The following is a 26,498-nucleotide window of genomic DNA, read 5'->3' on the forward strand; positions in this document are numbered from 1 at the left end:
CAAGAATTCTTACTCTCACCACTCCTCTTCAATACAGTTCTGGAATCCTTAGCCAGAGCAATAAGGCATGAAAAAGACATTAAAGGAGTCTGCATAGGGAAGGAAGATGACATGATACTGTATCTCCATGATCCCCAAAACTCCATCCCTAAACTCTTAGAACTTATAAACCAAAGTATCAGGATACAAAATTAACCCACAAAAATGAGTTGCCTTTCTGTACACCAAAAATGTACAAGCAGAAAGGGAAATCAAGGAAACAACCTCATTCATAATAACTTCAAAAAATAAAATATTTAGGAATTAACCTAACCAATGATGTAAAAGAACTATTTAATGAAAACTATAAAAACTTAAAAAAAGAAATTATTGAGGACACCAGGAAATGGAAAGACCTTCCATGTTCTTGGATAGGCAGATAATATAGTAAAATGGCCATACTGCCAAAATTGGTATACACATTCAACACAATTCCTATTAAAATCCCAATGATGTTCACTACTGAAATACGGAAAACAGTCCAAAAATTCATATGTAACAACAAAAGACCTAGAATAACCAAAACAATTCTAAGCAATAAAGACAATACAGGAGGGATCTCAATGCCAGACTTCAAACTCTACTGTAGAGCCATCATAACAAAGACAACTTGGTACTGGCACAAAAACAGACCCAAAGATCAATGGAATAGAATAGAAGAACCAGAAATAAAACCACACGCCTACAGTCAGCTGATATTTGACAAAGGAGCCAAAGACATACAGTGGAAGAAGCATAGCCTCTTCAACCACTGGTGCTGGGAAAACTGGGCAGCCACATGAGAAAACTAAAAGTGGTCCCTAGCATCATAAATAAATGGAAAAAAAAGAAGAATTGCTCTGTATTCAGATTTAAAGAAGTAGAACTTTATTGATTGGACAAAAACAATATATATAATATAAAAACCAAGTCAAATCAGTCCATTTCATACACTTAATGTTCACACATAAAAATGAATACTTCCATGTTTTTGATACCTAAAATTTTTCACATTAAATTGTAACTTTTTTTTTCTGGTTCTGAGGCTTGAACTTGGCCTGGGCGCTGTCCCTGTGCTCCTTTTGTTCAAGGCTAGCTCAACCACTTGAACCACAGTGCTACTTCTTGCTTTTTCTGTGATTAATTGGAGATAAGAATCTCACAGACTTTCCTGCCTGAGCTGGCTTCAAACCTTGATCCTCAGATCTCAGCCTCCTGAGTAGGTAGGATTGTAGGCATGACCTACCAGCACCCAGCTAAGTGGTAACTTTTAATGAAGTTCCTTCCCCACATATTTTTTTAATTTCTATGATATAGGGCTTACAATGTAATAAAACACATCTATTACATACACATCCTATATATTAATGATGACATATCTAAAGCATTTCCTGAGGCAGTGTAAAGAGACAAGAGATGATTTTGTGTAGGGCTCAGCCAGATGGCCCAAATACAAAAAGAGTCTCCAGCAGAATGATTTATTTTTTTCTCATGCAACACATCTGGCTAGAGAATAGGAGTCCATTGTGCTGGCTGCCTCTGGGCTCCATAAAGTTCTAAGCTTACCATTCTAACAATTGATTCCTCTAGAGATTCTTCCATTGTTCTCTAGGAGAAGGCCAATTTATGAAACTGTGTTTATACTTTTAGGTTACAAACTATCTATAAAAAGAACTCCATTACTGAGAGCTGATCATGGATGTAGAGCATGTATTTATTTACTCAATAGCTAAGCAGATAACCCAAAGATAATGAGTGTTTTTATAATCTACCAAAGTGAGCTATGGCTGTGGCTCCAGTGGTAGAATGCTTGCCTAGCAAGTGCAAGATTCTGAGTTCAAACCCCATTACTGCTCATTAATGCTCATGCTAATCAGGAGGTTCAGATCTAAGGATTAAGGTTTGAAGCTAGCCTAGGCAGGAAAGTCTGTGAAACTCTTATCTATAATTAACCAGTAAAAAGTCAGAAGTGGAGCAGTAGATCAAGTGATAAGAGCATCAGCATTGATTAGAAAAAATCCAAGCTAGAGTACAAGGCTCTCAGTTTAAGTTCCATAGCTGGCACATGCACAAACATCAAACATCCCAAATCATAATGATTCATAAAGTCACCTCAATACTGCAACAATACATTTGATTCATATTGCAACCCATTCAAATGAAGCTTTTCATGAAAAGTATTGGCATCTACATTTTAGGAAGCATTTCTGATATAAGACACAATCTTTCTTGTCTTATATTTCTGTCTGTACATTACATGAAATTTTCTTTGCATCATGACTTCTTATCTTTGTCTTCATTCATTCCTGTCCTCTCCCAGAGAAATTAAAACACTGGGGGGAAAAGCAGAGGAAAAGATGGAGAGCTAATTTATGTATCTGCAAGCAAGGCAGGGTTGCAACATCATTTCCTTTTTGGTCTGTGAGAGTTCCCTGTATGTTTGATTTTTTTTGTTTTTGTTTTTGCAAGTCCTGGAGCTTGAACTCAGGCCCTGGGCACTGTCCCTAAACTTCTTTTTTTGTTCAAAGCTAGTACTCTACCACTTGAGCCAGCACCACTTCTGGCCTTTTCTGTTTATGTGGTCCTGAGGAATCGAACCCAGGGCTTCATGCATGCTAGGCAAGCACTCTACCACAAAGACACATTCCCAGCCCTCCCTCCCCCATATGTTTTTAAGGAGCAGAAAAATACATGATGTTCAATTCAAAGGAGGGCCTTCTACATAAAACATTTCAAAAAGAGAGAGGATCACAAAGTTTCCATTCTACTAATTTAAATGTATACAAATTCAGAGGCTTAAAAATCTTCCGACCCCCTGGGTTTAGGAAGCTGAAGGCTGGGAATCTCCTTTCTCGCTTAATACACGCCTTGTTTTGCATTTCTCACAGGTAAGCAGGCAGTGCCTAGAAGAGAAGGGAGAACAGGTGGTAGGCTGTACAATGGATCAGTGGATGCTCTAGCCAGTGCTAAGGCTTGAACTCGGGGCTTGGGCACTGTCTCTGAGTGTCTAGCACTCTACCACTTGAGCCATAGCTCATTTCCAGCTTTTTCTATTTATGTGGTATTGAGGAATCGAACACAGGGCTTCATACGTGCTAGGCAAGCGCTCTATCACTAAGCCACATTCCCAGCCCCATGCTCTAGTCATAACACACTATTATCTAGAGACATTTTGTAAAGGTCACTAACCTGACTTTTAGTGGAGATTGTGCTGGGAAATGTAGATTCCAATCTGTTTATAATGGTTCTGGAAGTCAAAGTGGGGTAATAGCAAAAGAAACTCCAAGCCAGGCAGCTCACACCTGTAATCCTAGCTACTCAGGAGGCTGAGATCTGAGGACTACAGTTTGAAGTCAGCTAGGGCAGAAAAGTCCCTGTGAGATTCTTATCTCCAATTAACTAAAAAACAGGAAGTAGAGCTGTGGCTCAAAGTGGCAGAAGGTTTGACTTGAGTGAAAAAGCTCAGGGACAGCACCCAGGCCCTGAATTCAAGCCCTAAAACTAAGAAAGAAAGAAGGAAGGAAGGAAGGAAGGAAGGAAGGGAAGAAAGGAACTCCTACAACTGAAGAAGAGGAAGAAGCAGTCAACAAAATTTTCTCCTTTACTGGTATTGCCTTTCCTACTTGCCCTACACATCGTGGCATCTGGCAGTCACTTGCTCTCCAAGAAGTTGATCCTAAAACACAGCTGTGCAAGGACAGACTGAAACAAGTCTCTGGAAATATGGAGTGAATGCCCCTCTGGCAGTTTGCTGCTGTTATGGAAAAAGTTAAGGGTTTGCAAAAGAAATGCATTAGGTTAGAGTTCCCATCTGCCTGCAGCTAACAATGTCACCCCTGAAAATCTATGCCCCTCTCTGGGCCACACCTGGCTCATGAGGAAGAGACAATGTTTAGGGTTCTGTCCACCATTGCAAAACTATGGCTTTTCAAAGTCACAGAATTAGAAAGAGAACTTGGGCACCCTGACTTCTAGCCCAATGTTTCTTTCAAATAGAAGCCACTGTGGCAAAGGAGGGCTCTTTAGAGAAACGTATCCCTTAACACTGAGTGTCATGATTAACCATTTCTAGTCCTTACATCATCTCATAGAAACCATGATTCAAGAAAACCGGAGATTAGAAGGCTTAAGAAGCTTGGCTCAGGTCACACAGCTTAATTGGCAGAAGTCATTTGCAACCCAATTACTCTAATAGCAGAGGCCACAATCCAACTGCTTACATCCCCAAGGGAGAATCAATGGCTCTGAGAAGCTTTGCAGTAAAGAAGACTTTAAGTCTATGTAACTCAGTGCTGACAGAAGCCATGTTTGCTTGCTCATTAAGGTAAGGTTCCCCCACCCACTCCATCCCCCAGGGTTTGAGTAACTGGGATTACAGGCATGAGCCACCCGTGACTGGCTCATTATATTTTTAAGAGACCTGAATGAGGCTTCGAATATTATCAGCACATATTATTCATTACATATTCATTGAGTAAATGAAATAGGTAACTAAGTTATATATTTATTATAAAGCTATTTAATCTCTTATAATGATCTTCATTACATATTACAAACCTGTTATGTTCTGGACCAAACCCAGCTCCACGCAGCTGATCTTCAAAGGAATGGAATTTTCCCTGGCATACTCCTATGTATGATGCCTTTCCCAGGCCAAATCCTATGAGACCAGCAACTATAAAAGCAGGTTAAGAAAAAAGATTATTGAGAGGGTTGTAATCTTGTTTACTGATACTCTTTTAGAACTTATCAAAATTAGTTATTTTTATATTAAAAGGACCATAATCAAACAATAAACAAGCTCTGAGAATGAAGCCCCTTTTTAAAAATAGAACTAGGGGTTGGGAATATGGCTTAGTGGTACAGTGTTTGCCTAGCATGCATGAAGCCCTGGGTTCAATTCCTCAGTACCACATAGACAGAGAAAGCTGGAAGTGGCGCTGTGGCTCAAGTGGTAGAGCACTAACCTTGAGCAAAAGCAGCTCAGGGACAGTGTCTAGGCCCTGAGTTCAGCCTCAGGACTGGCAAAAAAAAAAAAAAAGGCAGGACTAGCTGGGCACCAGTGGCTTATGCCTATAATCCTAGGTAACTCAGAAGGCTGAGATCTGAGGATGGTAGTTCAAAGCCAGACCAGTCAGGAATATCTATGAGACTCTCATCTCCAATTATCACCAAAAAGCTGGAAGTGGAACTGTGGCTTAAGTGATAGATCACTAGCTTTGAACACAAAAGCTCAGGGATGGTGCCCAGGCCCTAAGTTCAAGCGTCAGGATGGACCAGCACATACACACATACACACATCACACATCACACACACACACACACATCACACACACACACACACACACACACACACACACACACACATCACACACACACACACAGCAGGACTAGGAGCTGGATACTTCATATTCTGATCTCTGCTTTGAGGTGAGATTAGAAAGGCCAGGCTTGAGTAGGAGAAGGTGCTATGCCATAGATAGGCAGCTGGACCATGACCCAGCTGCAAAACAAATGGGGGGAGGCTGCTGGAGGAGGGAAAGTGGAATTTGAGTGTGGCTCTATGGAGCTTCTAAGTCACAGGTTATGGGTATGGAGTAATGGGGAGCTTCCAGCCATCTTGTCTCTAGAAGAGATGTCTGGTTGAGAGGAATTTTGAATCTCTTCCTCCGGATGGGAATGAGATTTTAGACTATATTATGATTACATTCTCCTGGCACATAAAAAGCCCAAGCAGAATGAGATGAAACCCCATGTCTGTTGTAAATTAGAATGCTCTTGGATAGGCACTGGCAGCTGATGCTTGTCAACCTAGCTACTGCGGAGGCTGAAGTTGAGAGGAATGTAGTTCCAGCCCAGCCCTGGCAGAAAGAAAATCCATGATTTTCTGCCTCAATGAAAGAAACTAGGCATAATAATAAACACCTAGTATCCTAACTATCCTGGGAAGCAAAACATAGGAGGATTGCTGTTCAAGCACACACCTGAAGTAAGATCCTGTCTCAAAAATAACCAGTTTAAAACATAAGTTTAGCAGTACTGCTAAAACAAAACAAAACAACAACAACAAAAAAACAGTTCCTGATTTAAAAAGTGGCTCTTCTATTTACTTATTTATTTAGTTGGTTGTAGGGCCTAAATTTGGGCCTGGGCTCTGTCCCTCAGCATTCCGGCTCAAGGCTAGCATTTGAGCCACAATGCCACTTCTGGCTTTTTCTGCGTATGTGGTGCTGAGGAATCAAACATAGGACCTCATGAATGCAAGGCAAGCATTCTACCACTGAGCCACCTTTCCAGCCCTTTTTAATTTTTTTATTGTAAAGATACTGTACAGAGGGCTTATAGTATCACGAGTAAGGTAATCAGTACATCTCCTATCAAGCATTGTTACCCCGTACTACCCATTCCCTCCACACCTCCAAAAATGGTTATTCTTAATTAATTTTAGATAGCAAACTGAAAAGATTTGCCAAGCTAAAATAAATAAATAAATAAATGGCTCTGCTGTTTCAATCTGTATGGATTTTGTTTTCAATATTCCCTTAGTAATGCCAAATAACAATCAGTTACAAGCATTATAAATAACCTCAAGATAGGCTAAGGCATACAGAAGGATGTGTATAGGTTATATGAAAATAGATTTTTAGCATCTTCCATCGTCCTGGAACCAATTTTCCCATAAATACTGAGGGGCATCTGTGTACATCTTGCCAGTCTCTGTTAGATCATGCTTTAAAGAGAAATCATTGTTAAGTTGCTACTCAGAAAGAACTGAATGAACTCAATACAATGTGGTAAGAAACAGTGACTGATTTTCAGTCAACATAGGCAATTCCCTTAGGCTGGATGTTCATATCTCCAGTTCTTATAGACATCTCCTATTTCGAAGCATATCTATTTTTTCTTTTTGCTTCTATAACTTACGTGCAACTTTAGGCAATGATCCGAATCTTGGATTAGCTGACAAGTAACCTAGAAGTAATATGTATACACAATTATTTCATTCATCATATATTTAAATTTATAAAGAAAACTTCAAAACTTAAGACATAACATACATTAAATGTACATATATTTTAGAAGAATTATGATTCTTTGTGCTGAATTTATACCTCTAACGGCCCTTTTAGATGAGTACTAGCTTTAAAGTTAGAAAAGAATGGGAAACCCATAATTCAAGACAGATTTAAACTGAGTTCAAAGAAGCTAGTCAGTGCTCTCTCCTCTTTTTTAAAAATATTTTTATTGAGATTAAATGATTGCATAAATGTCACAGTATTGTGAGATAGTGATACTTAAAGTCACAAACACATTTTAACCTTCACGAGGCAAGTTGTCATTATCATTGTCTATAAAGTTTGTGAATTCTATAAGCTCTGACAATACAACTATTTCTTCCACATCAGGTGATATATACATTTCTTTTCTTTTGCTTAGTGTAAGATGTTCCCTCTTCCCCACGGATTCCCTCCCTCCCATTGCTGCCCTTTAGTTACTTAGTTCACTTTCATCAATGTCCAGTACAGCTGATGGGCCCCTCTGTTGTATGTCTTCCCATTTCCCTCTGATTCTTTGTCCTCCTCCTATCTCCCCTCAGATGTGCACATATATATATACCATATATGTGGTCAAGAACACGGAGTCATTTAGTAATGATATGACAAAATGAATGGAGGTCCCTTGTCTCTCGAGTCTTTTACTTTGTCGTATCTCCTTGCATGTTGGATTTAACATCCACATATCCGGGAGACCATGTGCCCTTTCTCTTTTTGCTCTTGGCTTACCTCGCTCAAAATGATTTTTTCTAGTTCCATCCATTTCCCTGCGAATGCCATTATTTTGTCCTTTCTGATGGCTGCATGATATTCCATTGTATATAGGTACCACAATTTTTGGATCTATTCGTCTGTAGTGGGGCATCTGGGTTGTTTCCATATCTTAGTTATTGTGAACAGTGCTGCAATGAACATGGAGGTGCATGTGTCCTTGTATCCTGGTTCCTGTTGCTCAGGGTAGAGGCCTGGGTGTGGTATGGCTGGGTCACAGGGGAGGTCTATATTTAGCTATAATATCATGTCATCTGCAAAAAGGGATAGTTTAACTTCTTCCTTCCCTATGCAGATCTCTTTAATGCCTTTTTTGTTTTGTTTTGTTTTTGAAGCATGTGGGTATTAAACTCATGGCCTCAGGTTTTCTAGGCTGAATCAGTGTTGTTTTAAGATATTGTGTTTGTGGAAATTTATTATAGCAGCTGTAGAGAACTAATACATAATCCTGAAAAAATATACTTTTACAGATGTAAGCAAAGATAGATTTTAGGTAGTTTAATATTTATAAAACACCTAATAGGCCATTTCTTTTCTGTGTAAAAAATGGTCTGACAAAGGCTTGCTGATGATTAATGAATATATTTCTATAAAAATTCTATCTTCATACAATGCTCAATAGGAAATATAGTCATTACCTTGCTCATGTAACTGTAACCCCTCTGTATAGCATTCTTACAATAAAAAATGTACAAAAAATTCTATCTTCAGCTGGGCACTCATAGTCTAACAGGTGTAATTCTAGCTACTTAGTAGGCTGAGATCTAAGGATGAAGGTTTGAAGCCAGCTGGGGCAGGAAAGTCTGTGAGACTTTCTATCTTTAATTAATCACCAAAAGAACCCCAGAAGAAGAGCTGTGGCTCAAGTGGTAAAGGGCCAGCCTCGAGTAAACAAGCTGAGGGTCAGTGCCCAGCCTGTGAATTCAAGGCCCAGGATTCTCCTATCCCAGTGCTATCTTCAAGTTATAAACATAATACCATATATCATGCATAATATGAAAGTAGATTGTTCTATACACATGGCTTCTATGGTCTTTGAGATCACACACACACACACACACACACACACACACACACACACACACACACACACACACACACAGAACCAGGATATTTTCCTTATTCCTTTAAAAATTATGGTAATTAGCACAATAAATGAGCTTAAACAGAGTGAGGTACTTCATTGTGTGGGTACTTTATTATGTGTGTTCTCTGGCAGGAGAAGACAAAGAGAAAGGTGGGAATTGGTAGGAAAAGTTAGAGGCAAGCTGAGGTCTTGTGGGGAGATGCAAGGTAGTGGCCAGAACATATGGTCTTAAGTGCAAATCAGACAAGGTGCTAGTCCTCAGGGATTGTAGCCTGTTCAGGACAAATGGCTTGGTGGCTTGGGCTGGGTTTCAGGCCTACTCACCTCTCTGCATGGAGCACTTTTGTACAGTGAAGGATCTATCTAGCCAAAAACAGAGGCCCTGGGAGACAAAGTGACGTAATACAGACTACAGACTAAGAAGTTTCCTGTGGCTATTGTAACAAATTATTACAAACTCAGTGGCTTAAAACAACATGAAATTTTTGCCTAGAGTTCTTGAGTTAGAAGTCCAAAATCATATTCATTGAGTTAAAGCAACGTAGTAACTAACCATATTCTTTAAATGAGCTGTTTTCCTTTCGGAGACTCCAGGGTTTCTATTCCCCTCCTCCCCCCCCCCCCCCCATCCTAGAGAACCCATATTCCTCAGCTTTTATCCTCATTCTGTTTTCTTCAAAGCCAGTTGATTCCTCATGGTGCCATCCTGCTGGTTCTTCCTTTTGAGCCCCTTTGTTATTTTCAAAGGTCCCTTCCTTGATTATATTACCCCCTCCAGGATAATCTCCCTATTTTAAGATTGATAATTCCATCTGCAACTTTAACTTGCCTTTGCCAGGCAATCTTATATATTCACTCATTCTGGATTAAGACTTCTTCTTGAGGTGTGTGGGGGATGATGACTTAGGCTAAAACTTGGCAAATGCTTACATGAAAAAAGAAATCCTTTACCAAACCAAAAACCAAAAGTGCTTAATAGCCAAAAAACTGCTAGGAGGATCACAGAAAGCTGAGCTCTTGGAAGTTTACCTATTGAAAAACATTGACTCTTACCTTGGTGGACAAGTCCCTGGGTGACAAGCATGCTTATAAGAGAAAAAGGCAGAGCTGTAAAAGAAAAACACCCTTCAGTACTGGTATCTTAAAAGATGGCCCTTCACCTAGAAGTCAGAGATAGGAATTCCCAGCTTTTCCTCTTGCCTTACTTGGCAGTGAATTTTAATCATTTGCTATTTTACTCATTCAACAAATATTTATTTTTGGTCTGGGTCTGGGCGCTGTCAGTGAGCTCTTCAGCTCAAGGCTAGTGCTCTATCACTTAAGCCACAGCACCACTTCTGAGTTTCTGATGATTAATTGGAGATAAGAGTCTCATGGACTTTTGTGCTCAGAGTGGCTTTTAACCATGACCCTCAGATCTCAGCCTCCTGAGTAGCTAGGATTACAGGCATGAGCCACCGGAGCCGGTAAATATTTTTGTATGGTGTAACCCAGTCACTCAGCTGAATGCACTGCACTATTTGACCGAATCTAAAATCCTTTTCTGTTCCGTTTCTGGCATTCATGTTGACTGAGTGCTGTAGGCATCTTAGGGCACATATTGTGCACTTAACTTGCATTTGGGAGTTATGCTTTTTTCTTTCCTCCTTCCTTGCTTCCTACCCTCCTTTCTTCTCTGCCTGCCTGCTTTCCTTCCTTCCTTCCTTCTTTCCGTGCTGCTCCTCAGACCTGAATGCAGGACCTTGTGCTCTTACAAGGCTGGCATTCTACCATTTGACCCACACCTCTAGTTCCTTTTTGTTTTTTGTGTGATACTAGAGATTGAACCCAGAGTCTTGTGCTTGCAACTAAGCAAGTGCTCTAGCTCTTAAGCAATACCTCTAGCCTAAGAGCTGCCTTTACATACATAGTTTGATATTTACTTTTTATTGTCTTTTCCTTTCTTCTTTTCTGCTTTCATGTCTTCTTTTTTTCTTTTTACCTTCCTTTCCTCCTCCCTTCCTTTCTTCCTTCCCTCCTTCCCTTTCTCTATCCCTTACTTCCTCTTTGCCTCTGACCCTATCTTCTTTCATTTTTGACAGAGAATGTTACATAGCCCAGCAAGCTTTGAATTTGGGATCCTCTGGCTTCAGCTTTCCACATGTTGGGATTACCACTGGGTATCTCCAAGCCTGGATGGTTTTGCATTTTCAACCCTACAAAATTCTGTAAGATTGTTAAGTTAGCCAGTAAACTCCCAAAGAGCCTTATCTAAATTCATTAATTCTGAAAAATTATCTTTCTATATCATCTCTTTACACATTAATTTCTTTATCCATTTTCCCTTTTTATCTCCTAGTCACTTAAATTTTACAAACATCATAGGTTTTCATCATTGACTATTTCAGCGGTAATTTCTAAGAACGAGATCATTCCCTTGCATAATCACAAACCATTAGCATCCAAGAAATTTACATTCCTTCAACAGCCATACTCATGAAAAAATGATACTGATTGATATAAAATCTGCGCTTAAATTTGTCCAACTGGCCCAGCAATGTCTTTAATGTTTTTCTAAGGCAAAAAAAAAAAATCAAGGATCATACATTATATTTGCTACCTAATCTACTTTCATCTAAGACTGCTCCCTGTTTGTTTTGATTTTTGTCTTTCATGACATCTCTCCCCTTACCCCAATTTGGATTTTTGCCTGGAGATTACAAGAAGACTATGTTCATGTCAAACATATGCAGTGTTTAGCTATGGTTTGTTATCATAGGTAATGTAGTTTGTAAAAAGCAATTTCTAGTTCTGATAAAAGATGTTGAAGGATTTCTTCCAAAAGCAAAGAGAAGTGATAAACATCTATCTGTTCCTAGCAACCGAGACAAGTCACATAGAAACTCATTTTTTCCACTCATAGATAGTGAGCAGGTAACAGGAAAATGGGTCATACTGGTGGGAAAATTGTTTACCTAGGGCTCAATTAAAGTATTTGCTCAGAGGCTGTCAGAAAAGATTAATTTCTAGAAACACAATCAGTAATCATGGTAAGGCTAGAGAATATCAACTTCTAGAGAAGGTTACTCCTCAAGCTGTTGATAATGAATTTGAGTGACTTATGAAATCAGCAATGTTATACAATATTAAGGCTGAGTCTATAGGCTTTATTGTACCATTTTCAAATGATGAATCATTAATGTTTTAATTGAAGAAATCTGAAAGCATAGCTTGTATTCATGCTTTTGTCTAATAGCAGGTCAGCGCAGAACAAGGAAACAACTCAGCAGAAAAGGAGATTCATAGACAACATAAGATAAATGTTAACAAAACACTGCCACTTTCCATTTGGTCAGTAAATATTTATGAGGCATTTTCTATGTGTAAGACACTGTCCAAAATGCTCGTATAAAGTTCCAGATGAACTTGACATTATTTTTGAGCTGGTAGAATCACAACTCTTCGATAGTTAAGTTCTATATAATATTCTTGGTACATGTTCCTTTTCACATCAGGGAAAGTTATATGTGCATCATTTTTTGCTAAGTGAGGTTAACTGCTCACTAATCAGATATTATCTCTGTCCCCAAAAGAATCTCACATGGATTTAATGTTCTAAACATCTCTAAGTATGCAAGCACTTTAGAGACTTATACAAAACCCTGCTCAAAAACAAATCCTCGTTACATCCTAACAACTTACAGTTAGAGCAGTTTATTGTAGTGTATACAGTGTTAATTAAGATGCAGAAGAATGCAATTACCTCTTTTCCAGAAACTTTCTTCCTGACATTCTCGGATAATCTTGGCAATCTCTCCTTTATGGATGTGCATTTTTGATTTTGGACAAAACAACAGGCTCTACAGGGAAAGATATGGTAAGTTAATGGTGATCAAGATGGGTGTGTGGCACACTCTGATAATTGCACACTTGGGAGGCTGAGACAGAAAAATCCCAAGTTCAAGTTCAGTGAGACTCTATCTCAAAACAAAAACTAACAACAACAAAAAGAAGGAATCACCACCAACAAAAACTGAGATCATCAGAAAAGTTTTGTTTTCTCTGGAACCACTGGCTCCTGTCCAGCTTAAGTGCATTTTTGAATAGTGAAAATTTCACCTTATGATGGATTTATGGGGATATAACCCCATTGTAAGTCAAGGAGTAGTGACATATTTGTTCTTGCCCAGGTTGTAGCTACAGCAGAAATATGTCTTCTACACACACACACACACACACACACACACACACACACACACACTCAACTACCACAATTCCTATCAGTCCTGAAGGCAGGATAAGGGTTTTTGCAGAGTCTATTTTAAGGAGCTCTGGTGACTGTTTTCTGTAGAGCCATACACGTTTCATGGTTCTCCATTTCAGAGGCAGCTCAGGTGTTCAAATTCTTTTCCTTGTTACCTGTTATCATTTGTTTATTTGCTCCTCCTATATATTGCTCTTTAAGCATTATCTTCTCCATAACACAATAAGAAAGGTAACTCCAGAGAAACCACAAATTCCATTTACCTATCAACAACTTGTCTATTTTTCACTTATATGCTCCTGATAACACATTATAGCCATCCCTACCAAGTTGGAAAAATGTGCTCATGTTAATATTTGGTTCTCCATCTGATGGCTAATTAGTAATTAAGGATTCTGCTTCACTAACAGCAACATCTGTCACCGGCGTATGCTCAGTATGACTACCCTCCGTAACCAACACAGAAAAATAAACCCAGTGTATCCTTCTATTAGAGACAAACAAAGGTGTGGACCTGCCACAGAAAATTTTTTCCATCATCAACAGCCTCCATGAGTTCCTGGACTCTGAACAGCAAAGAGTTGGTAAATAAGAAAGTAATTCTGTAAATGAAATTGAAAAGCTTTCTTAGCAAGATAGCCCCAAATTACCTTTTAATTGTTCATTCCATTTTACCTGCCCCAACCTAACTCAGGTTGATAAAAACAGTAAGGTGACCAAGTGAAACTTCCATAAGTTGGCAGACCTTCAAGTAAAAATATACCTTCTTGCCCAGTGATGGCAAGTGGTGATCTTTCTCTTGGTTTCCATGGGTAGACACTGAAGCCATGATGAGTCTGTCCTCACTTCTTTCTTGTTCAGTCCTCTGGTTAGAGTCTAAGGAAAGAGAAACACTGTGTTATGACTGAATGTCTGCATATCAGTGCTCTATATATCTATGTCTGGGTATCAACGATACTTATTTGGAACTTATTTGTATTTCAGCATTAGCCTTAATCTGCCACTATCTACAAACTTAATTTCTAAAATTCACTTTTTTTTTTGTCGGTTGTGGGGCTTGAACTCTGGGCCTACGTGCTGTCCCTCAGCTCTTCAGCTCAAGGCTAGCACTCTACCACTTGAGCCACAGTGCCACTTCCAGTTTTCTGGAGATAAGAGTCTCATGGTCTTTCCTGTGCAGGCTGGTTTTGAACCATGATCCAGAGGTCTCAGCCTCCTGAGTGGCTAAGATTACAGCGTGAGCCATCAGTGCCTGGCTAAAATTCACTTTTGTACTATCTTTCTCTCTCTCATGACTGATCAGATCTCTAATAGGATGAAATGTCACTCTGTACATGTGCTTTACTGTCTATAAATTATGTCCTAAAAGGTATTTTTATTTTATTACAAGCTCCTTAACTGTACAATATTTAACAGGATCTATTCTGTGCCCAGCTTTAGGATACAAAGGCAATTAAGATAAAGCTGCTGCTGAAGGAGCTCACAGTTGAAAGGGGAAGAGAGTAAAGTCCACAGTTGTTGCGGTAGAGAAGGGCCGCCTCCCCTGAGGGCCACTACAGGCCTTTAGGAAAGAGAGAAAAGTCTATTCTTTTAGGCTTAAAGATTCCTCGGAGACTAGGACTCCTGAGAGTTCCCATGTATACAGGGGCGTGGGCTCCTGGGGCAGGAGGACTGATTTGGAAGGTAGAAGACTAAGCAAGTTGCTGCAGACACCTGAGCAATTCCTTTGGGTTTGGAAATGTGATTTGAGTATCAGTGAGAGCAAATCCTGGAATTAGCCAGCCAAGATTAGAACACAAGAGGATTTGGATCACAAGTCGCCATATAGGGATGAACAGCAGAGATGAATTTGGGAAATGCCCACACAGGGAGGAGAGACAAAACAAAGAACTTGAATAAACTTGCCTCTAAAGATGACTGGATGTGAACATTGAGCCCATGAGAAGAAAAGCACCTAAGCCAAAGAAATGACTGCTGCAGAGGGTCGGGAGGTACAGGAGGAGGGGATGAATCATCACAGAAATCACATGGCTCAGGGAAGCAGATCCCGGGGTGGGCACAGATGGACACACTGTAGGTAGACTGTGGCCCTGCTCCCCATCTCCTCTGTGATCTCTGCGGCCTGTAGCCCTGGGCTATCATGACCCTCTGCAAAACGACCACGAAGACACAGTTCTGTTTCCTACATTCATTATTCAGCTGCGAGGCAGATGAGCCCAGGGTGGCTACTTGCACCAAATTCCATCTTTCACGGTGCAGTGCCCGTGGACCCCGGCTTCCCATTCTGACTCTCTTCCTTGTCTCCCAGCCAGCGACAGAATGTGTCTCCGCCTCAGCTTTCCCACTCCTGTTCAGGGGGGCATACTGGGACCAGCCGAGGGTGCAGGGTGAGCGCTCAGGACCAGCCCCGGGCGCGCACAAGGGCGGTTAAAGGGGGAGCTGTCAGATTTCCCCGTGGCCACCATCTCATTGCCTGCGGATCCCAGGCCGTCTTTGCTGACTTCCAGCCCAATGAGACTTGTTTTTTGCTCAGCCGGCCCTGGGGCCTTTGCAAAAATCAAGAAGCTAGGTCCCCGTGACCCGTGACCCCGGTTACTCCCCTTCCCCCTCCCTCCCATCCCCGTCCCCATCCAAGTCCTCTGAGGGCCCCGCCGTCCAGGCCCATGCGCAGGTCGGTCCTTCGGCCCTGGAAGTGGGGGCTGGGGGGGCTGGGTGACCGGGGACCACGCTGGCAGGTGGGCAGGGGCGAGCAGGATGGGGGACAGGCGACAGGAAGGACGGGCGACAGGATTGAGGTCACCGCGCTTTCGGATGGGGGTGGAATGGCCTCCAGCCCCCAGCTCCCCCCTCCCCGGGCCCCGGCCGGCCCAAAGGGGGCTGGGGTGCCGCGGGATCGAGCCGCCCGCTGCCCCAGCCTGCCACCCCGAGCCGGGCAGGCCGCGGAAGGAGGCCGGCCCCGAGCCCCCCGGGGCCGGGAAAGCCCGCCCAGGAGGCCGCCCGCCCAGGCTGCCTCCGCCGCTGGCCCCGGCCGCCCCCCGGCCCCCCAGGGTCCCCCCTCGGCCCTCACCTCTCTCCGCAGGCGCTGCCGGCTCCACTGGCCCGAGTCCGTCCCGGTCCTTCCCCTCTTCCTCCGGCTCCGCCTCCGCCTCGCGCACCCGGCCCGCACCTGCCGGCCCTGCCCTGTGCGTGACAGCAAAGAAAGGCTGAAACCCGCTCTTTCCAGATCCGCCCCACGCTCCTCCCCCAGACTTGTCCTGGCACCTGGGAGATCCTAACTTCTTTCTTCTTCCACCCCTCCCCCCCCCTCTCCCTTCCCTCCCCTTCCCCCCTCCCATTCCTCCCTCCTCCTCCTCCACCCTCCTCCACCCTCTCCTCTGCCGGTCCTGGGGCTTGAACTCTGGGCCTGGGCACTGTCCCTCAGCTCTTCAGCTCAAGGCAAGTGCTCTACCACCACTTCTGGCTTTTTCTGCTTATGTGGTGCTGAGGAATCGAACCCAGGGCCTCATGCATACAAGGCAAGTGATCTACCACTGAGCCACCTTCCCAGCCTCCTTCCCCCCACCCCCCCCTTCCCCAAAGGTCAGAACTTGAGCCACAGCTCCACTTCTGACTTTTTGGTCATTAACTGGAGATAAGAGTCTCAAAGACTTTTCTGCCCAGGCTTGGCTTCAAACTAAGATCCTCAGCTCTCAGCCTCCTGAGTAGCAGGCATTACTAACTAGTAGCTAGGCAGTAAGCATTTTCCCATGAACATTTCTTTCCTTCCAAAGCAGGAACAATTCCCCCCCCCCCCCCCCCATTTACAGCCACCTCTCTGAGGTCCTGTTCATAGGCCCCAAAGAGTGAGCACCATTATTTTCTTTTAAGACCTGTTCCTAGGGACCAGTTTCCAGGCTGTGCAAAATGACACAGAAGTTTGGAGTCAAACTCAGGCCGGGTGGCTCCCTAGCTTTCCCTTTGCATGGCTTTATCCTTCCCACTGATTCTATTCCAAGCCTTTGACCTGTGAGGGGAGGGTGGTGCTGGGCTGGAGACCAGATCGGGCAGTTCTCCTGCCTCTATCATCTTCCCATCCTCACCTAGGACTCCTTGCTGGGCTGAGCTGTTGCCTCACCTTGACCTTTGCTCTTGTCCTGACTGGCCCCCATGCCTCTGCCTCAGCCCTAACCCAAGCTCATCCCTCAACTGTGCCTCTCCCCTGGGTGGGGAGGTGCAGCGAGACCACTCAGTCCGCAGTGAAAATGTAAAAGATTTCATTGAGCAAAAAGTGCTGATGAGCCAGGACGGCACCTGGAGTGGGGATCCCAGGTTTTAGCCAATGATTGTTACAAGAAATGCCCACTTAAGTTTAAATTTCCCGCCAAGGTTTTGCTGGTGGGAAGCAGGGGAATAGAAACAAAGGGTGGTGATGGTTCTGTTGGGTTAGGGCTAATCTTGCTCAGAAAACAGCAGAAGCAGAGTTACAGAATTACAGGTTACCAAGTTACAGAGTTACAGTTAGAGTTACTAGCTAAAGTAACAAGTTACCAGGGAAGTCTTATCCACAGCACACTTACATTTATATCTTAAAATCATTCATTATCTATTTTACACAATCCAAGTCAAATATCATATTCCATCTTTACTTCCTCTGCCATATCCCACCCCCCCCCTCCCCACTCTGGGCTCTTTTTCTGTTCCTCATGTTCACTTAGTTTTTCTTTTTTGGTGCCAGTACTGGGTCTTGAACTCAAGATCTCCTACTCTTGCTTAGGTTTTTCACTCAAGATAGGCTTTGAACCACTTGAGCCATGCCTTTGCTTTTGCCTTTTTTGATGGTTGACTGCTTTCAAACCGTGAGTCTCAGATCTCAGCCTCCTGAGTAGCTAGGATTACAGGTGTGAGCTTCTGGTAACCAGCCCACTTGGCTCTTTTCCACCTGAGGCCTGGCATGGAGCCCTCCCACTACCTGGATCCTTTCTTGTACAGCCTGTTCAGCTCTACTGCTACTCATGCTTCTTGATTTTTCCTCAGGACGACCCCCCTGGCCTACCAGCCTGGCTTAAAGCAGGCTGGCTTTCTTCTTTTCACAGCACAGGAAGCTATTGTTTTCTCTCATAGCACCTCTCACATATAGTTCTTGTATATTTATTCATGTGTATGTCTAACAAGGAAAAATCTAAATAAACTCTCTTAACTTCCCTGGCTTTTAGTGAACTTCAAAAGAAGGTCACTATTTCAAAGTCACACAAATGAGCTTCTGTACCTTAACCTTTGGGTCAGATTTCTGCTCACTTCCACATGTGGTCATGTTAATCATTTAATGAATGTTAGGAATTGGTCATACACCTGATTGCCCCTTGATAGAAAATGATTTAAACTACAAACAGGCACCTTTCCCTCACAGCCATAAAACTGCCCTTGCTACAAACTTGCGGAATCTGCATCCTCTCCTACCCCTTTCCCTCTCCCCAAACATAATCAGTGGTTGTAAAAGACATAACCTGTGAACTGAAGGCCCTATAGTTTGTGCACACGTCTGCTAAAAGCAGATGCTTCCTTGTAACTCAAGGAAAGATTCAATCTCAGCACAACAGCCCCTTCCCCTGTTCTCATCCTGCCCCTTTCCTGTGACAAACTATCCTGCCCTGCCTGACTTCAGTCTGTCTGCCTAATCAAAGGAGACCTCCTGTGTAAGAGAGCAGCATATCATTGTCTCTGCTGGAGGTCTCTAGTGTCCCTCTTAGGCTTTTACCCAAAATAAAAGGCAATCAGTCTGTTGAGTTCGCTTTCTGCCCTTTCTTTATTCTAATATCCTTATGATTCAGATTCCCCTAACTTTACCTACCACAATAGTCTGCATTGTTTACCACTGTGTTCTTAGCATCTCAGATAAAGAAAGGTATTTGTAGAATGAACAAAGTAATAAATGAGCCTAGGTTAAGAGATACGCTTGTTTCGTTGGACTTGTGTATTGTTAAGTTCTGGCTTATTTTCCTTTTACCTCTTTTAATTATGAAACTAGAGGGGATAGAGTTCTGTTAATTTTATATTGGGTTACTAGCAGTCAGAAATGAATATGCCTTTGCCATTTTGTTGTCTGAAGGGATCAGCTTTCTAATTGTTTTTGTGTCTTAAATAAGCAATCCTCCATTACACAGAAATCTAACGTCTAGCAAATACCCTAAGTTGCATTTGTCCGATAGCATTTTGCAGTACAGTACATGCTCGACTTCCATCTCAGAATGTTCCAGAAAATTACCTTAAATAGTGAGAAGTACCGCATGCAATGTGTAAGGATTGAGTCTCTCAGTTGGTATTTGTTGGGAATATCTGATCTGTTTAAGTATGGTTGGCAGTATGAGCAGAGGCATACGGGCAAGAAAAGACCTGGGCCCTTGTCAGAAAGGATGCCTTGCTTCCTGAGGCCTAGGCTTGCCCTATGCTGGAATGCTGTGCAGAACGGAATCTGGCAGACTCCAGCTTCAACTCTTGCTGTATTTTTACATCATCCTCAGGAAGCATTCAAATTCATTAGCGGGGCCTGCCAAGTCAAAACCTAGGACTGCCCGGGGCCCTGTGGAAAGTTCTCTTCTCTCATGCTTTTGCATGAACTGTAGCTAAGCCTGAATCAATCTTTCTCTGCTTTTCTACAATTTCTAGTACTTAAAACAACAACAACAACAACAAACCCCTCAGCCCTAGGGTTACCTCCTTTTGGAAGTCTTGCCTGTACTCAAGGTTAATTTTTCACCTTCTGTGCTGCCCTGGCGTTCTGCAACGGATGCCTACTATGCTGCTTCTATGCATATATGTGTAGCTACTAACTGTGACATCCATAACATATAGTAAGCACTCTATGCCAGGCACTTTCATTATTCTGCTTCTGTTGCTATACTAAAACATTGAAGATGGGTGCGAATAGCTCACCCCTGTAATCAGAGCTACTCAGGAGACTGAGATCTGAGGATCATAAATTGAAACCAGCCCAGGCAGGAAAGTCCATGAGACTCTTATCTCCAATTAGCCACCAAAAAAAAAAAAAAAAGCCAGAAATGGCTCAAGTGATAGAGTCCTAGTCTTGAGCAGAAAAAAGAGTTCAGGGACAGTGTCTGTGCCCTGAGTTCAAGCCCCAGTAACAGCACCAAAAGCAAACACACACAAATAGAAGAAACAGGGCTGGGAAGGTGGCTCAGTGGTAGAGTGCTTGCCTTGCATGCATGAGGCCCTAGGTTCAATTCCTCAGTACCACGTAAGCAGAAAAAGTTGGAAGTGGCTCAAGTGGTAGAGTGTTAGTCTTGAGCTGAAGAACTGAGGTACAACACCTAGGCCCAGAGATCAAGCCCCATGACAGAAGAAGAAAAAGAAGGAGAAGAAGGAGAAGGAGGAGGAGGAGGAGGAGGAGAAGCAGAAGAAGAAGCAGAAGCAGAAGCAGAAGCAGGAGGAGGAGGAGGAGGAGGAGCAGCAGCAGCAGCAGCAGCAGCATGAAAGGCTGGGTACTTTATGAAGACAGGAAGTTTACTTAGCTCACAATATTTTGGAGACAGAAAGTCTAAGATTAGGCAGCACAATTGGTACTGCCTCTGGTAAGTGCTTAATGGTGGGTGATTTCATTATGATGAGACTGGAAGCTGAAGAAGAATTTAGGAGCCAGGGCTACAATTTCATAACAATGTACTGTTGTGGGATTAATTGGGCTCTCAAAAGGACTACCTTAATCTCTTCCAAAAATGGCACCACCTCCCAACAGGCCACGTTGAGGACCAGGCTTCATACACACCCATCCTGGGGCAGGGAGGAGGCACTTAAAATCATCTCAAATCATAGCATCACTCTCCTGAGTGAGCTTGTCATCTTTGAACTGTAGCCCCAGAGTTCTATGTGGGGCAGAAGGAAGGCAGCCAGTCACATGAACAGTGTCCAGTATGGGAATGAGGCCCCCAGCCCGAGCTGCATAGCAATGGCACCCTGCTGTCACTCAGCAGCCTTGGCACCTCACAAGGACCCAAGGGGCCCCTTGTCACACCCTCTTAATGCTGGCTCCTGGATGGCAGCTGTTTCAGTAACTGGTACATTGTATAAGTGCATGAAGAATGATGAGGAGTGGATTTTAATGAGGTGCAGAATAAAAATGAATAATGCATGCCTTTTATTGGAAGAGACTCTTATTCCTTCCTTCCTTTCTTCCTTCCTTCTTTCCTTCCTTCCTCCCTCCCGCCTTCTCTCTCTCCCTCCATTCCTTCCTTCTTTCCTTCCTTTCTTCCCTCCCTCTCTCTTTCTTTCTTTCCTTCCTTACTCTCTCCCTCTCTTTCTCCCTATCTTTCTCTTTCTCCTTCCCTCTCTTTCTGTCTCTCCTTCCTTCCTCCCTCCTCTCTTTCTTTCTCTCTTCTTCCTTCCCTCTCCCTCTCTCTCCTTTTTCTTCTTTCTTTCTTTCTCTCTTTCTTTCTTTCCTTGATGTTTTTAGATAGGTCTGTTTATGTAGCTCAAGCTGGCCTGAAACTCCCAATCCTCTTGTCTTAGCCTGCTGAGTGCTAGGATTACAGGTATATACCACCACACCAGGCCCTTCTTCCCCTCCCTCCTTCCCTCCCTCCTTCCTTCCTTTCTTCCCTCTCCTCCCTCCCCTCTCTCCACCCCCCCATCCTCCTCCTTTTGTCAGCCATGGGGTTTGAACTCAGGGCTTGGGCACTGACAATGAGCTCTTTTGCTCAATGCTAACACTCTACCACTTTGAGCCACAGTCTGGTTTTCTGGTGCTTAATTGGAGATAAGAGTCTCACGGACTTTCTTGCCTCTGCTGGCCTTGAACCATGATCCTCAGGTCCTAGCCTCTGTAGCTAGGATGACAGCGTGAGCCACCAGAGCCTAGCTTCTTTCTTCTTTTTTCTTCTTCTGAAAATGCCTTTATTCAAGTAATTCTCTAAGAAGATTGTTCAATTGCCTTCCTCAGTTCATTCCTTTGTTCTTTCATTCCTTTCTTCTTTTCTTTTTTCCTTTTTCCTTCCCCCCTCCCCCTTTTCTTTCCTTTCTTTCCTTTCCTTTCCTTTCTTTATCTCCCTCTTTTTCTTTCTTCTGTCTTGTGACCCTGGGGATTGAATTTACAGCCTTGACCTTGCTAAGAAGTGCTCTACCATATCCTTAATTCCCCTCCTTTAAAAAAAAAACCATTAAACAACCCTAGAAATACATAGTACTATTCATATTTCACATACAAAAAAGCTGGGAGCAGGGCTGGGAAGGTGGCTCAGTGGTAGAGCGCTTGCCTTGCATGCATGAGGCCCTGGGTTCGATTCCTCAGCACCACATAAGCAGGGGAAAAAAAGCCAGAAGTGGTGCTGTGGCTCAAGTGGTAGAGCACTAGCCTTGAGCTGAAGAGCTGAGGGACAGCGCCAGGCCCAGAGTTCAGGCCCCACAACTGGACCCCGACCCCCTCCCCCCCAAAAAAAGTTGGGAGTCAGGTACCTATGGCTCATGCCAATAATCCTAGCTACTCTGGAGCCTGAGATCTGAGGATCACAGTTCAAAGCCAGCTGGTGCAGGAAAGTCCGTGAGACACTTATCTCTAAGTAACCACCAGAAAACTGGAAGTGATGGTGTGGCTTAAGTGGTAGAGTGCTTTCTTTGAGCTAGAGAGCTGAAGGACAGCGTCCAGGCCCAGAGTTCAAGCCCCATGACCGACAAAAAAAAGAAAAAAAGAAAAAGAAAATTAGGCACAGGAAAGATAAGTAACACGACCAAGGCTGTATCTGGGAAGTGGCAGCACCAGGATTCAGGCCGCAGTGGCCTGGTCCAGGCCTTATGTTAATACTTTGTACTACATGTTATGTATCCATAACATCTATTTTGCTCTGTCTGTCTCCTCACATAGACTAAAATATAACAAGTGATAAAATGGATGCCTAACAGCAAGGGGGAAGAGACACATAGCCGGCAGCTTAGGGGAGGTGGAGGGAGAAAGGACTATCCCAGGTTTGTTGAGCAGTAAGCCCTAGTGTAGGGATGGATTAAAACAAAATGCAAGCCTGGCACGGGTGGCTCACACCTGTAATCCTGGCTACTCAGGAGACTGAGATCTTGAGATTCTTAATTCAAAAGCCATCCCAGGAAGATAAATCTGAAAGATTCTTATCTTCAGTGAGCCAGCAAAAAGCTAGAAGTGGAGGTATGGCTCAAGTGATAGAGCACTAGCCTTGACCAAAAAAACAAGAGCTTGAGGTCATGAGTTGAGGCCCTGAGTTAAGTAGTGTGGTTTGTGCACACATGCACATACACACTCACACACGCATGCATGCACACACACATGCACACAGCATGCACACACACTCACACATGCATGCAGCACACACACACACGCATGCACGCACACATGCATGCACACACACATGCACACATGCACGCACATACAAACATGCAGGTAGAAATCTCTTGGGCCTCACCCACAACCACCTTGGTGTTTGGTAAAAGGACTCTGGCTGGTTTCCTGTGGGAGGTGGAGTCAGGATGAGAGACCTCTCTTCCTCAAGCATCTGCAGGAATCGGAGCAGTCTCCATGTTGCTATCCTTACTGCTGTCCCAACTCCACTGAGCATCTGCCTTGCTGTGTAAGGGGGTCTGTGCATCCGATGGTGAGTCACTCGTCCCCTTTCTGAGGAATACATAACATCAACTCTCACAGATGCAGAACAGTGGGGTTTAATGAGGTGTCACTGAGAGGGGTGCAGGGTCTGCTGGCTGAAGAAGTAAAGCTGCTGTCAGACAAGGCTCACTGCCAGCACTGCGCTTGACTTTCACACCATTAGCCCCCCCCTCCCCCTGTCCCCCTACCGGGTCCTGCCCAGCTCTGGCTGCTTGAGTTTCATCTGCAGTCGATGTTCAGACGGCCAGACTTGGCCAGAAGCACAGCAAGGCCTCCAAGATCATAATTTTGGCACAAATAGGGAAAGTCTGAAATATGAAGACATGTCCACATTGATTTGCTTGTGTCTCCAAGTCTTTCTTGAGACAAGCCTATCCTTTATTTCCCTCATAAATGTGAAAATAGACATTTCCAAAGCAAATTTACTTCTTTAATATTCCAGAACTGCTTTCCATAGCCTGTAAAATGCAAAGCTTGGAGTGTTTCTCTGGTAGCTAAGAAAGTGGAGGTGGGGGTGGGGCCGAGGCTCGTAATATCTCATGACAGTTTTTTTTTAATTATTTACTTTATGGTTACTACAGAGGTGATGTACAGAGGGGCAACGTTTATGTGAGTCAAGGAATGAGTGCATTTCCTTTCCTACACTGTCTTCTATTCCTTCATTCTCTCCCGGTCCCTCCTTCCCATCTTCACCCACAAGTTGTATCGTTCACTTTCATCAGTGTCCAGTGAGTGCTGCTGCTGTACATTTTCCCTCTTTCCCCCTTAAGTTCTGTGCCCTCCCCACAACCCTTCTGAAGATATAGACGTGATATACCATGTATAAAGTAAAGAAGACAGCATCATCAAAAAATAAGAACTGAAAAAGGAAAAAAAGCCTTGTTTCCATATCTTGGAGTTTGTTTCAGTATGTATATCATTTACATAAATACGAAGAGGCAGTTAGGCATTCCACCTTTTTGTTTTTCCCTTAAGAGTATCTGCTTTTGGTCTCATGTGTGTGAGTATCTAGAATCCTGTATAACTGATCATATCTCAATGCATTTTTAGATCTAATTTCTTCATACCCAAGAGAACATGAGCAGATATTTTTTAATCTTACCCATATGTTCATTGTCATCTTCATGTCCTAGTGTCTGTCCCAAGAGCCACCTCCCCGCTTCACTAGGAAAAGTACAGGAGATAAGCAGATTGAGTTCCTTGTAGGGGAGAATTCCAATGGAGAAGAGAAATTTATTCATCTAAATCCAGTTGATTGGTGGTTGAGGAAAAACTAGTAAAACTCCTTGGAAAGACTAACAAAATGAGTACTAGGAAATGGATATTTACCAGGGCAGGACAGTTCAAGAGGAAGGGGGTAGAATGAATGAGGGAACTGAGTAGAATGCAGGCATGTATATGCCATAAAACTGAGAAAAATAAGGGAAGGGCTGGGTGGAGGTGGGTGTGGGAAGATGTTGAAGGCATGACACACATCAGGATGCACCGTATACATAAATTGCTTTGTTAAATGGTTAAAAAAAAAATCAATACATAGCCTAAAAATTAAGAAAAACAAGAGAAGGGATAGGATGGGAGGGGTGGGTGAGAATATTAAAAGGAGTGATGTTGAGCAAGAGACACTGTCTTCATAAACTGCTCTGTTGAATGGCAACTCCTTCATACAACCACCTAAAGAAAATAAAAATACCTTTAAAAAGAAAAAGACTTCCTTTTAGAAGAGGATTTTCTAGAATCATCTAGAATCACCAGTAGTCTTTGATTCCACTCTCAAGAGTGTTGGGAGCTGTGTCAGTACCTGACAGGCCCACTAGGAACTACTCTGAGTCCTGCATACCGGTGTTCCCTCCCTCCCGTCTCCCAGGCAGCCTTACACCTCACCCCGCACACCCCTGCTCTGCCCTGGCAAGCTTATACCCACCCCGCCCTGCACACCCCTGCTCTGCCTGACAAGCTTATACTCACCCCGCGGTTCTCATTGGAGGTACCATAAAACCTAGGAACTTAAGACCTGGCTCAGGAGCTGGACTGCACAGAGTTCCAACTAATGTTCAACTAGGTCTGGGCCTAGAGATGGGGGATTGCTTGGGACAGAGCCTGGCACTTAGGTAGCTACGGACTTTCTTTATTTTTTGCTTTTTAAAAGCAAATGTGCTGGGGTTTTGTTGTTGTTGTTTCTTTTTTAATTTAATTTATTTATTTTGTTTATGTGGTACCAAGGAATCGAACCCAGGGCCCCATGCAGGCTAGGCAAGCCCTCTACTACTGAGCCACATTCCCACCCAGGACTTTTGAAGTATTTGCTCCATTTGCCCCAGGGAAGCCCCACATGACCTCCATATGTGTTGTACTCTAATGATCTCTTTATTTGCCTCCACTCTAGCATACAGGATGCCCAAAGGAAAGCAGAACTGTGTTCTTCACTGTCCTGGCTGTGCCTGGAAAACTACATTGAGCCATCAGGTGCTGGGATGTGTTCTCTGGCAGCCTGAGTGAATGGGAAATTTTCTCCTTGCCTCATTTCAAGGAAGTTGGCACAGGTGCCCCTACCACCAGAAAATGGTTAATGACTTGGGCACCATAGCAATATAAGGAACTCAGAAACAAAGCATGAAACTAGCATTGAAAAAAACCACCCCTCTATAGTATTTTATTGAGGGGACCCCCCCCACACACACATACACACACTGAGAGAAGTGGAAGCATCCT

At 43.3% G+C, this 26,498-nt stretch overlaps 1 protein-coding gene and 1 long non-coding RNA gene across 2 annotated transcripts; one reads left to right on the forward strand and one right to left on the reverse strand.

Moving 5' to 3' along the window:
- The first annotated feature begins 1,201 nt into the window (after positions 1-1,201).
- LOC122106864 lies at positions 1,202-25,193 on the forward strand. Its single transcript, XR_006147244.1, has 4 exons — positions 1,202-1,719; positions 5,654-5,660; positions 19,370-19,373; positions 25,180-25,193. It is a non-coding gene; the product is annotated as an uncharacterized LOC122106864 (long non-coding RNA).
- On the reverse strand, positions 2,686-16,348 carry Ociad2 (OCIA domain containing 2). Its single transcript, XM_042678386.1, has 7 exons — positions 16,242-16,348; positions 13,938-14,050; positions 12,674-12,770; positions 9,985-10,038; positions 6,943-6,990; positions 4,576-4,693; positions 2,686-2,921 (listed from the first exon to the last, which is right to left on the reverse strand). The coding sequence occupies exons 2-7, from the start codon at positions 14,001-14,003 to the stop codon at positions 2,840-2,842; spliced, it is 465 nt and encodes a 154-aa protein (XP_042534320.1). The 5' UTR covers positions 14,004-14,050; positions 16,242-16,348; the 3' UTR covers positions 2,686-2,839.
- Positions 25,194-26,498: the final 1,305 nt, after the last annotated feature.

This window comes from Dipodomys spectabilis, unplaced genomic scaffold, assembly GCF_019054845.1.
Source record: "Dipodomys spectabilis isolate Male_0828 unplaced genomic scaffold, ASM1905484v1 ptg000043l, whole genome shotgun sequence".
In the NCBI taxonomy this organism is placed as follows: Eukaryota; Metazoa; Chordata; class Mammalia; order Rodentia; family Heteromyidae; genus Dipodomys; species Dipodomys spectabilis.